The sequence below is a fragment of the Trifolium pratense genome, linkage group LG6 (assembly GCF_020283565.1).
Source record: "Trifolium pratense cultivar HEN17-A07 linkage group LG6, ARS_RC_1.1, whole genome shotgun sequence".
In the NCBI taxonomy this organism is placed as follows: domain Eukaryota; kingdom Viridiplantae; phylum Streptophyta; class Magnoliopsida; order Fabales; family Fabaceae; genus Trifolium; species Trifolium pratense.
Window position 1 is genome coordinate 3050655 of NC_060064.1, and position 14215 is coordinate 3064869.

A 14215-nucleotide genomic window follows, 5' to 3' on the forward strand; every position below is an offset into this window, starting at 1 on the left:
GGCTTGTTCCAGATCTTCCATTCTTACTCTCTTAGTTAATTAGTAAAAAAGTTATTTATTACATTTATTGAATAACTGATATATCTTGTTTATACTATAAATCAGATAAGATAACATTAGTTACCAAATGAATTTAAAAAATAATATATTTTGACAGTATTTTTTACATTTGTTTATCTACCTCAACTTCCTAGAAGGTTTAATTTGTTTCTCTCTATTTTAGTTTTTACGGTTCAATTATTGGTTCAATTTTTTACATCAGTTACCAAATGAATTTAAAAAATAATACAAGTTCTAACAATCTTTGACTAGTATTTGAAAATGGCTCAAAAAGTATATAACTACTTACTACATCGTTGTCTAGAATTAAAAGTTCACCATATTTTTTTTTTGTTAGAAAAAAAGTTAACCATATTCTTTCGTGTTACGATTAAGATGGTGGTCTGATCAGTATTAAGTTGACGCATATATAAGGAAACATAAATATGCGTTGAGTATTTACGTTTTCTCTTGTTTTTGTCAAACTTACACTGATCAAACATTATAAGATTTTAAACTTCTCCTTTCAAAAACCGACGACGACACGAAAGTTATGGGTCAAATACTTGCCTATCATCCAGTGTTTTAAAAACCGGACCGGACCGGCCGGTCGGACCGGTTGGACCGTGAACCGGAAGCTGACCGGTCTGGTCCAGACGTTGGATCGGCCATGTTATTGAACCGGTGGGAACCGGAAAAAACCGGAAAAAACCGGAAAAACCGATGAACCGGCGGTTTTCCCGAACCGTCGGTTTGATTACATGCAATTTTTTTTTGCATTGACAGATCCAAAACGACGTCGTTTTACATATTTTTTATTTTTTTTTGGCGCTGACACAAGCTTCTTTTGCATCCGAGAACAGAAGCGTTTTTCAGTGAGGATCTGAGAACAACAACGTTTTTTCAGTGAGTATGAGAGTAGAGTAGGAGAATGGGAATATAGTAGGAGAACAACTGTGTTTTCTTTTTCTCTTCCATATCTCTTTTAGCAACACAAGAGGAGAAAAGAGAAAGATGAAGTAAGAGAAACAAACACAATAGGAACAAAGAATAGTGTTGTTGCTGCTTTTTCATGGAGAGAAGGAGAACGGCACTTGTTTGTTGTAAAGCAATAAGAGAAACTCAATATAATTAGGGTATTTTTCTTTACTTTCAACTGGGCTGGGCTTGGCCCAATAACATTTGAATGTGTGTGAACAGTAAATTGTTTTAGTCTAAAATGTAAAAATTCCAAAAAATAATAATTGATTCAAAGCCATAAAATAATAATAATAATAATAATATAAAAATTCATTAAAATAAATACGAGTAATATTAAAATACTTAATAAAAATGCTATAAGTAGGATCTTTCCATTCCAAAAAGAAACATATAGTTCGCATTTTTTTTTCTTCATGTGCATCTGCTTATATTTTTAACTTATATAATAATATATTAATATTATTCTGTTTCAAACAAAAAACTTATATATTGATATTATCTTAATGGAATTGATATGTTGTTAGTTATTGTGATTGCAATTTTGTTATTTTAATTTATTACTATGTCAATTGCTAAGCTCTCTAAATTGATGTTATTGTAGATCAATTAAATTTGGATGAGGTTGAGGATGATGACAATGTTTAGGATTTTAATTTAAGAACTTGTGACATTATGAGTTTATGAAATTTTCAAATTTTCAAATTTTTTATGATTTTTTTAACTATATAGATACTGGTTCGATAACTATATAGAGAGCGGTTCATTCCACCGGTTTAATCTGGTTTAATCCGGTTTGTCATGCGGTTCGACCAGTGACCCAGTGGTTCGACCAATGAACCAGTGACCCAGTGTCATCGCCGATTCGATGACCGGTCCGGTTTTTAAAACACTGCTATCATCACATGATCCTTTTTGAAATTTAAGAATCCAGTCATATGGTACCATTTTTCTTAAATGGGTGTCCATCATTGTCTCCTACGATAAAGATTGATTTTATGATTTGGACATATTTGAAACTCAAAATATCCATTCGAGTTAATGAGCATACATAAGAAAATATTTCACTTACGACTTTCTAATGGACTTCTGGCAATGTATGTACGCAATCAAAATCTGTTGAATTTTTTAATACCCATGAGCTTAATATGATTGATTCTAGTATATGTAGGACAAAAATCCACCTTAAAAAAGAAGGGAAAAAAAAAAAAACTTATGGCATGCCACCGACTAATTAAGTGCATAAACGCCACAAACACTTGTTTAGAAGAAGATTTTTTTAATGTTAACGTAAGGACACGAATTAAGAAGCCAAATTGACAAAATAATGAAAAATGAAATGGACATTTCCTTAATTTTGCTAGAGATAAAACTGGGTTGTCAAAAAAGTTGTGAATGATTAAAGTGAATTTTCGTTTTAAAATCAAATATAATTCATGTCTGGTGATAGTTTTTTAAGATTATATTTAATAATTTTAATGTTGCCTTTTTCAAAAAAAAATAATTTTAATGTTGCTCGTCCACCTTTTATTCATATGTAATTATTATAATTATAATATATATCAAATATATTTTTCATTTTTATAAAATTAACGAATTTATTTTAGGGATGAAAACTAAAATTAGCTAATTTTATAGGAACGAAAAATGTATTTAACCCATAAATTTATGAATTTTATTAAGAGGATACAAAGGTAGTAAAATTTATTGATTAGTTTTAAATTATTTGCATTGATCGATAAAAAATTGTTCTCATAAAAAATTAAATTTGAGTTCTTTCAAACGATTTGTCTTAAGGGGAACTCATTTATTTGAATACAATGCTTCGTTTGTCTGCATTGACATTTGAAAGCATACTGATGATCAATAACGTCTCATAATTTAGGTATCGTTTGACCCAACTTTTTTTAGGTGAAAAAACTATTCTAACCATAAAGCTTTTTTTTTTTTTGTTAAAAGTTGTTTTTTTATTATTATATGAGGATTAAAAGATATGTTTGATAATATATTATAATTTTTTTAAAAATATTGAAGCTTATTTTTTTTTACTGGAACTTCTAAAGAAAAAGAAGAGGAAAAAAAACTATGTCAAACGGTACCTTACACAAGATTTATTTTTTAAAAATTTCTTAACCCTCTAGTATCCAGAGGAAGGAGGTCCGATAATTCAAAGTTTGACTGTGAGGTAAGTAAAGTTTAACCAATAATTGTTTCCACTAAAAATCAAACTCGGATTCTTTCGAACGATTCGTCCTAAAATAGCTCATTAACCACTTGAATTTAATGTCTTGGTTACACCCGGTTTAAAAGTTAAAATTTTAGCTACCAAATTATTTGAACATTGTTTTTAACCCAAATAGACATTTGTTAAGATATTCTAGTACCTCTAAGATATTTTACGGTGAAAATTTCGTACCTCTAGCTTAAAAAAAATAAAATTGAAATTCTTTATAAATCTTTCTTCTGAATAAATTTTGATAACTTAGTTTTTTTTTTTTTTATGTGAGAGCTTATTCACTTTTGATTTGCAGCCATTTATGTATATTATATGCTCAGAATCTCTAAGCATGTGAAACAAATTAGTGGTTCCATTTTTATCTATTTTTCTACTCAATGGTTCCATTTGCTGGGTCCTACAATTATAATTGTATAGAAACATAACAAATTAAAATTTCCCGGTTGGGATTAGGGATTGTTGGCTAAGCAGTGTCCACTAACACATACAACTATACTGATATCATAATCAAATAAGCCTCAGAAAGTTATTTGTTTTGAATTCTTTGCTTTTATTTAATCGTGTGAGGATTAATAATATATATATATACACACACAAAAGCCCGACTGATAAACTAATTGCTATTATTGATCGATGATAAAAAAAAGGCAATTAAACGATTTAAATAAGGGTTCCGCTAACATGTGCCCTAAGGGCACATTTTAAGGTTCATTTAATTAACTGATATCTCATTTAATTTACTTCAAAAATAGCAATAATCATCTTTATTAATTTAAAGATATGGTTCACTATATTTATTATCCATCTTAAAAAATGCATAGACAAAAATATGATACTTGCCAAATATGGATGACGTGCTTGGTAAAAAAAAAATCTACAAATTTTTTTTTTTTTGTCAAACCTTTTTTTTAAGTTGAAAAAATAATTAAATTATAGTAAGTATTATAAAATTCTAAAACATATTAGCAATTCAAAAGCTAAAATAGTACTAACAATCATTACCATTACAACATAATACTATAATACTCGATCTTGTTCACCGGAAAAGAAAAAAAAACAAAAAACACAAGTTAGCATAATGAAGTATTATCAGGAGTACTATAAGCTTGATTGTTAACAAACCAAAAAAATTGGATGCATATAATTGTGGTCATATTACCAAGAACGTGATCATAAATCAAATTTGGCAGCATATTATATTTTATCTTTCCAATTCTTTTAAATGGGTAATAAATATAGTGACAATATATTTTAATTAATAAAGTTGATTATTACTATTTTTGAAGTAAATTAAGTGAGATATTAGTTAATTAAATGCACCTTAAAATATGCCCTTAGGGCACATGTTAGCATTTGCCTTTAAATAATGATTGAACTGATTTTTTTTTTTTGACTAAAAATAAAGGATATTCATTCATTCAAACTGATAGAGTACCTCGATGTAATACAAATACAAATTTGCTAAAAACAAAAAGGATGAATCTGCAAACAAACTCACAGCATCCATGTTAATAGCATAAAACGGCAAATTACATAAGCCTACATATATGACTATATTGAAGTGTCTGGAATGTCCATGCCCCCAGATCTGCAGCGTTGATGACACAAAAGTCGACATTGGATAGATTTGTACTTGATCGGATCTAATCCTTCAACCTGAAACAAATGAACACCGCACAAAGACGGGAAAACAAAATACACCGCACAGAGACGGCACAACAGAATACATTGCACAAGGACGGGATAACAAATAACACAAAACCAAACAAATATGTGAAAAATCACACTTATTTAATAACGAGAAAGAAAAAACAATTTGGAGGGGTGATTTTAGGTCAAGATTTGACCTGAAATCACCCCTCTTTGATAAACTAAGAAGAAGAAAAAAGGTTAATGATTGAACTGATGATCATGACAAAAAGTTGATGAAGTAAATATAAAATAACCTTGTCGGATGATATTTTTTCTAGGTAACGAATATTAATGCATATTCAAAACAAAGTGATGCATCTTATCTTAATATAGTAAAGTTTATTGCATAATATCATGCTCTTAAACTCTCAATTAACTTTCACAAATTTACGATTTTGATCTCTTAATTCTCAAAATAGCACTTTTAGATCACTGATTCACCGTAAATTAATGTCTTCTCAAGAATTTTTTCCAAGTACTTCTTAAGACCCGTTTGATATGTAGAAGATAATTATTAGACAACACAATATTGGACAGAACGATAGTACATGATAACCTTTTAAGGATTGAAATTTTTTTTACCTTATAAGATGTTTGGTGGACAAAAAGTTAATTGCCTTTTTGTCATGATATTTTTTACCTTATAAGATTTTTGTTGTACATGAGACAAAACGTTATCTTGTGGTTTAATCATGCACAAAAAATATTGTCGAGTCTCTTGGCCCTTAATTTGTCCAATCGCAAATACAAATTTAAAATCAAATAGAGTACAACAAGAATTAACACATGCACTCCTTTATTTTTTATTTTTTTTTCAGATTCATTGAATAAATAATATATCTAGTAAATATATCAATTATTTAATAAATATGAAAAAAGAATATTTATTTGTATATTAGAACAGAGGGTGTAGTGAGCAATTGTTACTAGCAAGTAGCAACAAACATCTTGTAACCCATCGGCCATTGTACACAAGGCCCAATAAGTTGAAAGCCCATATTCATTAACCGAATTTTGGCCCAAGCATATTTTTGACACCAGTAGTTTTTTTTATATATTTTTCATTTCAAATCAACACCAATAAATAAGAGCTTATAAAAATAAAATAAAAAAATGCTATCTCACTTGTATGATTATAAATTTACAATGATAAAATTGTATTGCTTTTATATTAGTAAGCATCAGTTTTCATAAAGCAAATAAAAAATGTCGAACTTTAGACAAATTCACATAAATTGCCAACCCCATAAACATTTGATAGATAATTTGAAACTTGAAAATAATTTGTTTCAATTAGTAAAACAATTTTTAATGGCTTAAAAATGTGCTTTGCAATAACTTGTATAACTGAGAAAAGAGAAACAGTTCTAATCAAATTAATCAAGCTACTACTACTTTGGATAACCATCTTCATAATCAAGCTAAAAGGGAAATACTTTAGATATTAATAAATCAATCCTATGGCTTAATACATAATGCTGTTAAGGAGCAAAGAGGATTTGCCTCAGCATTCATCAACGACTAAATCAATGTAATTTTGATAGATCAAATTTTCAATTTCAGCAACCTTTTTAATTTATTGTTTTATGTTAACTTAATCAAATAGCATAATCCTCCATTGATCATGTTGATGGATGAACTTTGCTTCAACTGAAAACCAGATGGTGACATGTATTATCACAAGGGTAAGGACAATCAATAACCTTAACACCTGCTCGGTCGAAATACCAGTCTCCAACAGCTAACGCAATTACCTAGATATTGTCGATGTACATCATTAGTATTTGATGCATAAACATCTTTAACTTAAAGAGTATTATCATGAGTTGATAGTATAATTAATGTGTAAGTGCAATGTTCACCTTGTTCCCAATAACCGGAGAATTGTCCGAAAACCATGTATCTTGCCTCTCGGTTTGGCAATGAGCGAAACATGAATTAATAAATAATCCATTTTTGTTTGATCTTGAGAAGTCTTTAATAGAGTTCAACATGTGATTCCTGAATCCTGTATCCAAGAGACGGTGAAATTTATTAACCAACTGAATAATAATATTTATTAAAGATTTCTCTTCACTTGCAAAGTTGCAATGAATGGTGTTTTTGATACATTACCTTGCAGAAATTGGATTTGTGGCCTAGTACATTTAGCAAAATTTAATCTGCAATCATGCCAATAGCCATGTGGATCTGCTGATGGAGGAGCTAAACTTGACTGGATCTGATGAAAAGTAGGAAAATGTGATTGTTTAGTACAAATAATTTAATGATCACTACTATGTGGCACGGACACGACACTAACATTGACACATAATGTTACATTTAATCAATTCATTACTGGTGACTACGTGTGAGTGTCGTGTCTGGTATATGTGTTAATGTCGTGCAACATATAATATGAATTATTTATCACAAGTAAAGATTATCAATTGATAAAGTTAGGCAATTTACCTGCCATGAATCATAAGCTGTATTAAGAAGAAAAAGCGGTGTTCTAACACTGGCAATCAAATTCTGAGGGAAGAAGCACTGAAAATGAGTAAAAGAAACCAGTCATTGAAAGTTCAAATTTATAGGAAGAAATAGCTGAGAGACCAGTTTTCTGCATATTCTTTCAAATGAAACTGATATCCCTAACTTTTTGACAAAACTGAAATCAATGATTATGATTACCGAGGTAGGATCAAGGTGATTAGTACAAATTTGTGGTAGATTTTTCTGCGCTTCCTGCAATGATTAAACAAAAAATTATCAGCACACCTTAAAAATGTTACAAACATGCTATTAATTGGTAGCCTTATGATTTGTGTGGTACCTGCAACCCTACAACACCACTGTACATATTCCGAAGGGTTCGTTCGCCAGATATATCAATCCTATAATTTGACAGAAAACAACAATTAGCAAACTAACTAAAGAAGAAAAAAAACCTATATTCATGGTAGAAATTGCGATAAAAGCACGAAATACTGTAATTTATTTGTTGCTTACGAATCAAGAAACAGCCCTGCGTCACTTAGACATTTCACTTTAATAGTCCTTGGAAAGAGACCTCGAAATTCATCGCAGTGTATAATAGTAGCTAGGCCACCGGCAGAACATCCGGAAAGAAGAGCCTGATTAGCGGAATGCATTCCCTTTGACATCAAATCTTCCATTGCAGCTGCCCAAATACGTTGTCCTCTGAATTGGAGTTCTGCAACCTATCTCACCAGACAACAAATGCAAGTAAAATAGTAAATCCTCATTTCATCATATGAATAAGTAAATTCAAATCATGTATCTCAACTATAGTGTTATTTTTTTTCTTTCTGAGGCCTTACTCTTACAATTTTACTACTATTAGTACCTGATCTTCGCCATCCCCAGCAAATGAGCCACCGTCGCAATAACGAAGTTTTACTCTATTCCAATTGAAAAAATCTGCAAACAATAACATGGTCAGAGCTGCCAATGTCTATGACAAATGTTAAAAAAAAGATGAGAATATGAGTATATCAAATTGAGTAAATTAACCTGGATTTTCTTCAGGTTTATTACTCAGTATTCCTGTGAATGGTATCTCTTTTTCCATGAATAATGATGATCCACGCCGTGTTTTCTTGCGATAGACGCAATTTCTAACATTGTTACACCATCCACCACCCTGACACAATATTTTCTATTTAGCATCACTACGATTTTTTATTTTTATAGCAAAGAAGGAAAGTAGCTTGACAGTTGGAGACTGAAAACTTAAATTATTTCTAAATATTTTCAGTCACGGCATGGCATCTTGGCATGTTACAAAAATGGAAATTAAACAATAAATCCACAAGACATGCTTTTGAAGTTTCGTAAGAAAGACTTATTCTTAGAATTGAGAGTTGGACCTAATTCAACCCTACAAAATCGGCCCAGTAGTATTGGGCTCGGTGGGTGGCCCAACAGATCTTGGAGAGGCTCTGATATCATCTTAGAATTGAGAGTTGAGCCTAATGCAACCCTACAAAACTGGCTTGTAAGGTGAGGATTGCCTCTACTATATAAACATATATTTAGGTCATTTCACAATCGATGTGCGACTTCTTAACACTTATTATGAACATTAATACTAGTATATGTTATGTTCATTTCGGTTGCATGACATATTTGACCTGGTGTAGAAATCAATTGGAGAAAATACAAGGAAGCAGAAGTAATAGAAAGATGAAATGATATACCTCTAAATTAACAAGCCAACTGTTTGCTCCTGATCCATATCCACGATGCAGATGGTAACCTGGTAATGTTCCATCCAAGCACACTGCCAGCGGCAAAATATGTCAGTGTTCGTGTCGTGTCCGGCGTTCGTGCTTCATTAGCGAAAGAAAGGAAAAAAAAAAAAAAAAGAACAAAGGTTGTAGTCTTGTAGTTGTAGGTAATACCTGCTCCTTTAGTAGCTGCATTGTGGATAAGGGTGAGTCCTACAAGCAAAGGATTTCCATTTCCCTCAAGCAAGGATGAGGAATAGAATGATTCATGTTCATGAGCCTCTAACAGAAAGAGTTCTTCAGTTTCATTGAAGTGATGTTGATCATATCCTACAAACCCATAAACCAAGTTGGTGAAAACAAGTCCTGTTGCTATGCCAACCAAGAAAACTTTCGCCATTTCTTCTCTTCTCTCTGTTTTTGTTTTGTAGAACTAGAAACAAACAACACTCACTAATGAAGCAAACAATGCATAACTAAATCTGATATAAGAAAGAGCTACAACATATAATTATAAGACAAAAAAAAAAAAAAGTAGAAGAAAGGAAAGGAAAGAAGAAGCGGTGAAAGATTCTATCTATCTATTCTATACATAGAACAGAGTTTGCCGGGTGAGGCTTCTTTCAAGTCTTTTTATTAGTGCACGTTTGGAATCTTCCAAACTTTTCAATATTTTTTTTGGTTTTTCACCACCAGTTGAATCTGGTTCAGAGGTCATTTATGACATCAAGTGGTTTCAGCCCCCTCCCGATTGAAGTTGCGGGGGATCGATTCGCGGTCCTCCCTATCAAGTTTAGCGCCAATCACCACTGAACCAACTAACGATTGGTTTTTCAATATTTTTTTGTTATGTGAGAAAATAGAGACAAAACCAAGCAAGTAATTAGACTCGTCCCAGTGGTTAATGAACTTCATTTAATATTGAATTTTTTTGGGAGAATCCGAGTCGATTTTGAATTTTGTGTTTGAACAATTATTAGTCACACATTATTTATCTCTCGGCCAAGGTTTTAAATTACAATTGCTGCGCGTGGACTTCTTCCGTTGTGGTCATTGTGATGTGAAATAATATTAAATTTTAAAGACTACACAAAGTCGCACCACTACACCACTGTACTATTATTTACTTACCATTACCGAGTCTCAATTTGCTAAATAGATTGAAATTTGTGGTTCTAACATATTAATTTTTTGTGAAAAGATCTAAACAAACATGAATAAAATTGTCTTAATACCGTTCTTCATGTAGTTACAATGATGCAGCCATGCATGTAATTAAAGACCACACCACAATTGCGGTGCAACCACAACATCAATATTGCGGCTCAATTGCGAATGCGAACCGCAATTTGAAGTCATGCTCAACAGCAATACATGTTATGTTACTGTATTTTTTCTCTCCTTTGAATGTGTATACATCCATACATATATGGGGGTCCTTAAGACACTTACCATTAACAAATTAACGTATTCACGGGATTGAGGCAAAGTATTATTTGGAGAGTGTTTGGTTTGTGTGCATTTTTTGGTTCTTAACAAAACTAAGTCTGAACGTGACTCACACTATTACTGAATACACGAGACAACACGGTGATGAATCGTTGTATTATTTTGTTTTGTTATCAACCTTTGCCATCGTTCTAAAATTTATTTGTCTCATATTCATCTTCCTTTGTCACCGCACATTCTTTTTTTTGGACTAATTTGCGCATGTTTGTCATTGTCCCACTCACTCCCTCATGACTTCAATCATTTCTCTATCTATTGTATTTTTACTCATCTTTTTTCAATGCTATTTATAAGGATATTGAATAAAACTAACCGTTTACTATAATTGAAAATCAACCATTTTCTTTTGTTTTTATTCTATCTTATTCTTTTTTTTTTATATATATAAACTACTCCTTCATAAGTTGCGACATTTACCAATCAACCGATCAAAACAAGTCATATGCATATATATATATATGAAATAAAAGTTAGTTAGAAGTTAATTGCAAGTACCACATACAAATCTACTTATATGACTTGTTCTAGTTACTTAATGGTAAATACCCCCGAATTATGAAGCGGTAGAATCGACATCACCCTTATTTTTTCCGATTTTAATTTAATTTGTGCAATAGCCAATAGATACCAAACTTCAACGTACTTAGAGGGATCAAATATATATATGCTTTCCTTTTCAATGTACATTGCCCTTATTAAGGTTTAGTACTAGTAGTAGTATTATATTAATACTCAATTGTAACAACAATGGGTTCTTGAGACTTGAGGTATTGTGGCAAATTGCAATAGCGCTTCCTTCTAGTAGTAGTATATAGTATCAGCGTTACGCGTACGCAACTAACCATTTCCGTTACCAATTGTGCCTATGATCATTTTGTGTTGTGCTTAGTGCTCTAGCTATGCCTAAAATCGATGATCAATTCTTGTTATCTTACATTAATAATTCCATCCATTTGCATAGAAGCCAGTGTAAACCACATGTTGTGGTGTTGTGATCAATGTGTGTATCTTAACCATGAATGGTAGTTAACGATGTACACTAGTAGTTTTATTAACCGTATGTGTTCTGGACTGCGCTTAAGTTCAATTCGGCATCAAGCTCATTTCACTCAAACGTCGAGCACAAATTCAATATATAGCATGATGGTCCAAAGATCACACATTCATGTTCAACAACCACATAAACTGACACTGGTCGACATCAGAATGATTGACATTTGTTGTCAATCATGACTCTTCGGTCGTTATTCCAATTTAATTACTGTCTCTCCCAACCAGAATGATGAAATTACTTTACTGGTTACTGGTAGTAATAAAGGTAGTGCATGCATGTGAGAGCCTTCACTGAATCACATGCGTGACGCATTATTCATTTCTCTTCTTTTGGAGGGGTAGGTGGCAAAGGACACACAACACAAACACAACTAAGAAAAGAAAAAGGCAGCGACCGAAATTGAAGGGCAATAAAATGTTGGTCGTTAATATGTCCGGCATCATCATCTAGTAATACTTATTTATTCTCACCAGCTTATAGTTACATTCAGATCAAAATTAATAGTATTAACACAATATGCTAATGAAGATCAATATTTATTTTTTATTTTTTTTATAATGAAGATTAAATTAGAAGATGGTCAAATTAACTAATATATTTGTATTGATTGATAAAAAAAATATGTGTCAAATTAACAATATGTGTTTTGAACTTTATTATTTCCTCCAAATTGGATCTGTACTAGTAGGTGAGAACAGTTTCGGAATGGGTCAAGGGTCCAATCCAACGTTTTACCGAATTATTAGACCCGTAAACAAATAAAGTTGATTATACAATGGACACACTTTGATTATAGGTGATCACCACTCAGCAGGAACATATGGACCGTCTGACATTGTCATCCTGCTATTAAACAATACATGTCATAATCACAATGGGCAAAAGAATGTTCTCGATTTTATAATCCTAATTCTTTCTTTATATAAAACATACTCCCTCCGTCCCAAAATATAAGAACTCTTTGATCACTCATCACTGCATGTATGCCAATACATACTTTTAATTACGAATATCTTTAATTCTCTATTAATAAAAATTATGAAAATTTGATATTTGAAAAATATACATCGAAATAAGTCAAATAAGATATTATATGATAATATTTACATGTATATATCGTTAGAAAAATAAGGTCAAAACAAGGCATATGAATAGTGCATTTAGTCAAAGAATGTCTTATAAAATGGGACGGAGGGAGTACAAAAATGCTACTTTAGATATGCAATATTCCACTGACTTGATTAGCGAAGTGTATGTAGGTACCACCCCTCATTCACAATCCGGGGAAAATAATTAAAAACTAAAAAAAAAAATATGAGAGAGATATATTTTCCTTGTTCAATGTTAAAACCTGAAGTTAAATTTTTATCAATGAGACTTTCATTTTGAATTTGTAAAAATATATTTCTCTTAAAATGATTAATAATACCATATATAATATTTTTTGGTGACTAAACAAAAAAATTTACTAGCCTAACAGAACACTATATTTTTTTCGTCAGAAAAAAAAAACTATTTTTTAACATAATGCAAATAAAACACTTGGCCCGGCCCATCTTCAAACAATCATATGTTCGTGATATATTTAATGGGCTTGAAAATTAAGATCCCCCAACACCCTGTTTTGATTATTTTTTTGTGTCAAAAATAAAAAAAAAATGTGGCAGTTTTTTTTTTTTTTTTTTTTTTTTTACGAAAAATGTGGCAGGTTGTTTTAAGAGTTTTAGTTTTGTCACCCTACTGATTCTGGGACGCGCCCTACAAAATTATCATACTACCCTTAGGTCACGGAATACTGTCCGGCATTTAAGTGACGGACGTGTTAAAATTATTTAGTTTTTGTATCAGTTGAGATCTCACACCCTACCAATATTTTTATAACGTCAGCTACTTAAGTAGCGGATATTATAAAAATTTCTCATTTTAGTAACTTTTGTAATATTTTAACTATATGTTGTACTTTAAATATGAAAGTTGTACTTCAAATGTGAGACTTTTTGCTTTATATATGAAAGTTGTACTTCCAATGTTAGACTTTTTATGAAAGTTGTACTTCAAATGTGATAATTTTTGCTTTATATATGAAAGTTGTACTTCAAATGTGAGACTTTCATTGCTATTCAGGATTTTGTTAGCGGACGTGTAAAAAAAAAGAATTTTTTTTTAGTTAAAAACACCCTACCAAGATTTTTATAGCGTCCGTTACTTAAGTAGCGGATGTTATAAAATTTTTAGTAGAGTGCATTTAACTCATAAATTACTCATTTTTTACATGTCCGCTACTTAAGTAGCGGAATGGTAAAATGAGAAACTCGTAGGGCGCACGAGTAACCGGTAGGGTGAGAAAAGTAAATCTCTTGTTTTAAATTGTTGATATGAAGTCTTTTTCTTTGGGCTCGTATGTTTTCAAAATGAAAATTGTTTTATGACCGCCCTAGTTGGTCCTAGCCCCCCCCCCCCAAATCTCAAACGGTT

The 14215-nt window shown here is 31.4% G+C and overlaps 1 protein-coding gene across 1 annotated transcript; it reads right to left on the reverse strand.

The window, feature by feature from the left end:
- Window positions 1–6367: 6367 nt before the first annotated feature.
- LOC123891012 (pectin acetylesterase 12) lies at window positions 6368–9780 on the reverse strand. The gene is made up of 11 exons (XM_045940790.1): window positions 9352–9780; window positions 9148–9230; window positions 8462–8591; window positions 8295–8368; window positions 7937–8148; window positions 7761–7821; window positions 7619–7672; window positions 7397–7474; window positions 7061–7166; window positions 6808–6953; window positions 6368–6699 (listed from the first exon to the last, which is right to left on the reverse strand). The coding sequence occupies exons 1-11, from the start codon at window positions 9575–9577 to the stop codon at window positions 6592–6594; spliced, it is 1278 nt and encodes a 425-aa protein (XP_045796746.1). The 5' UTR covers window positions 9578–9780; the 3' UTR covers window positions 6368–6591.
- Between the last annotated feature and the right edge of the window lie 4435 nt (window positions 9781–14215).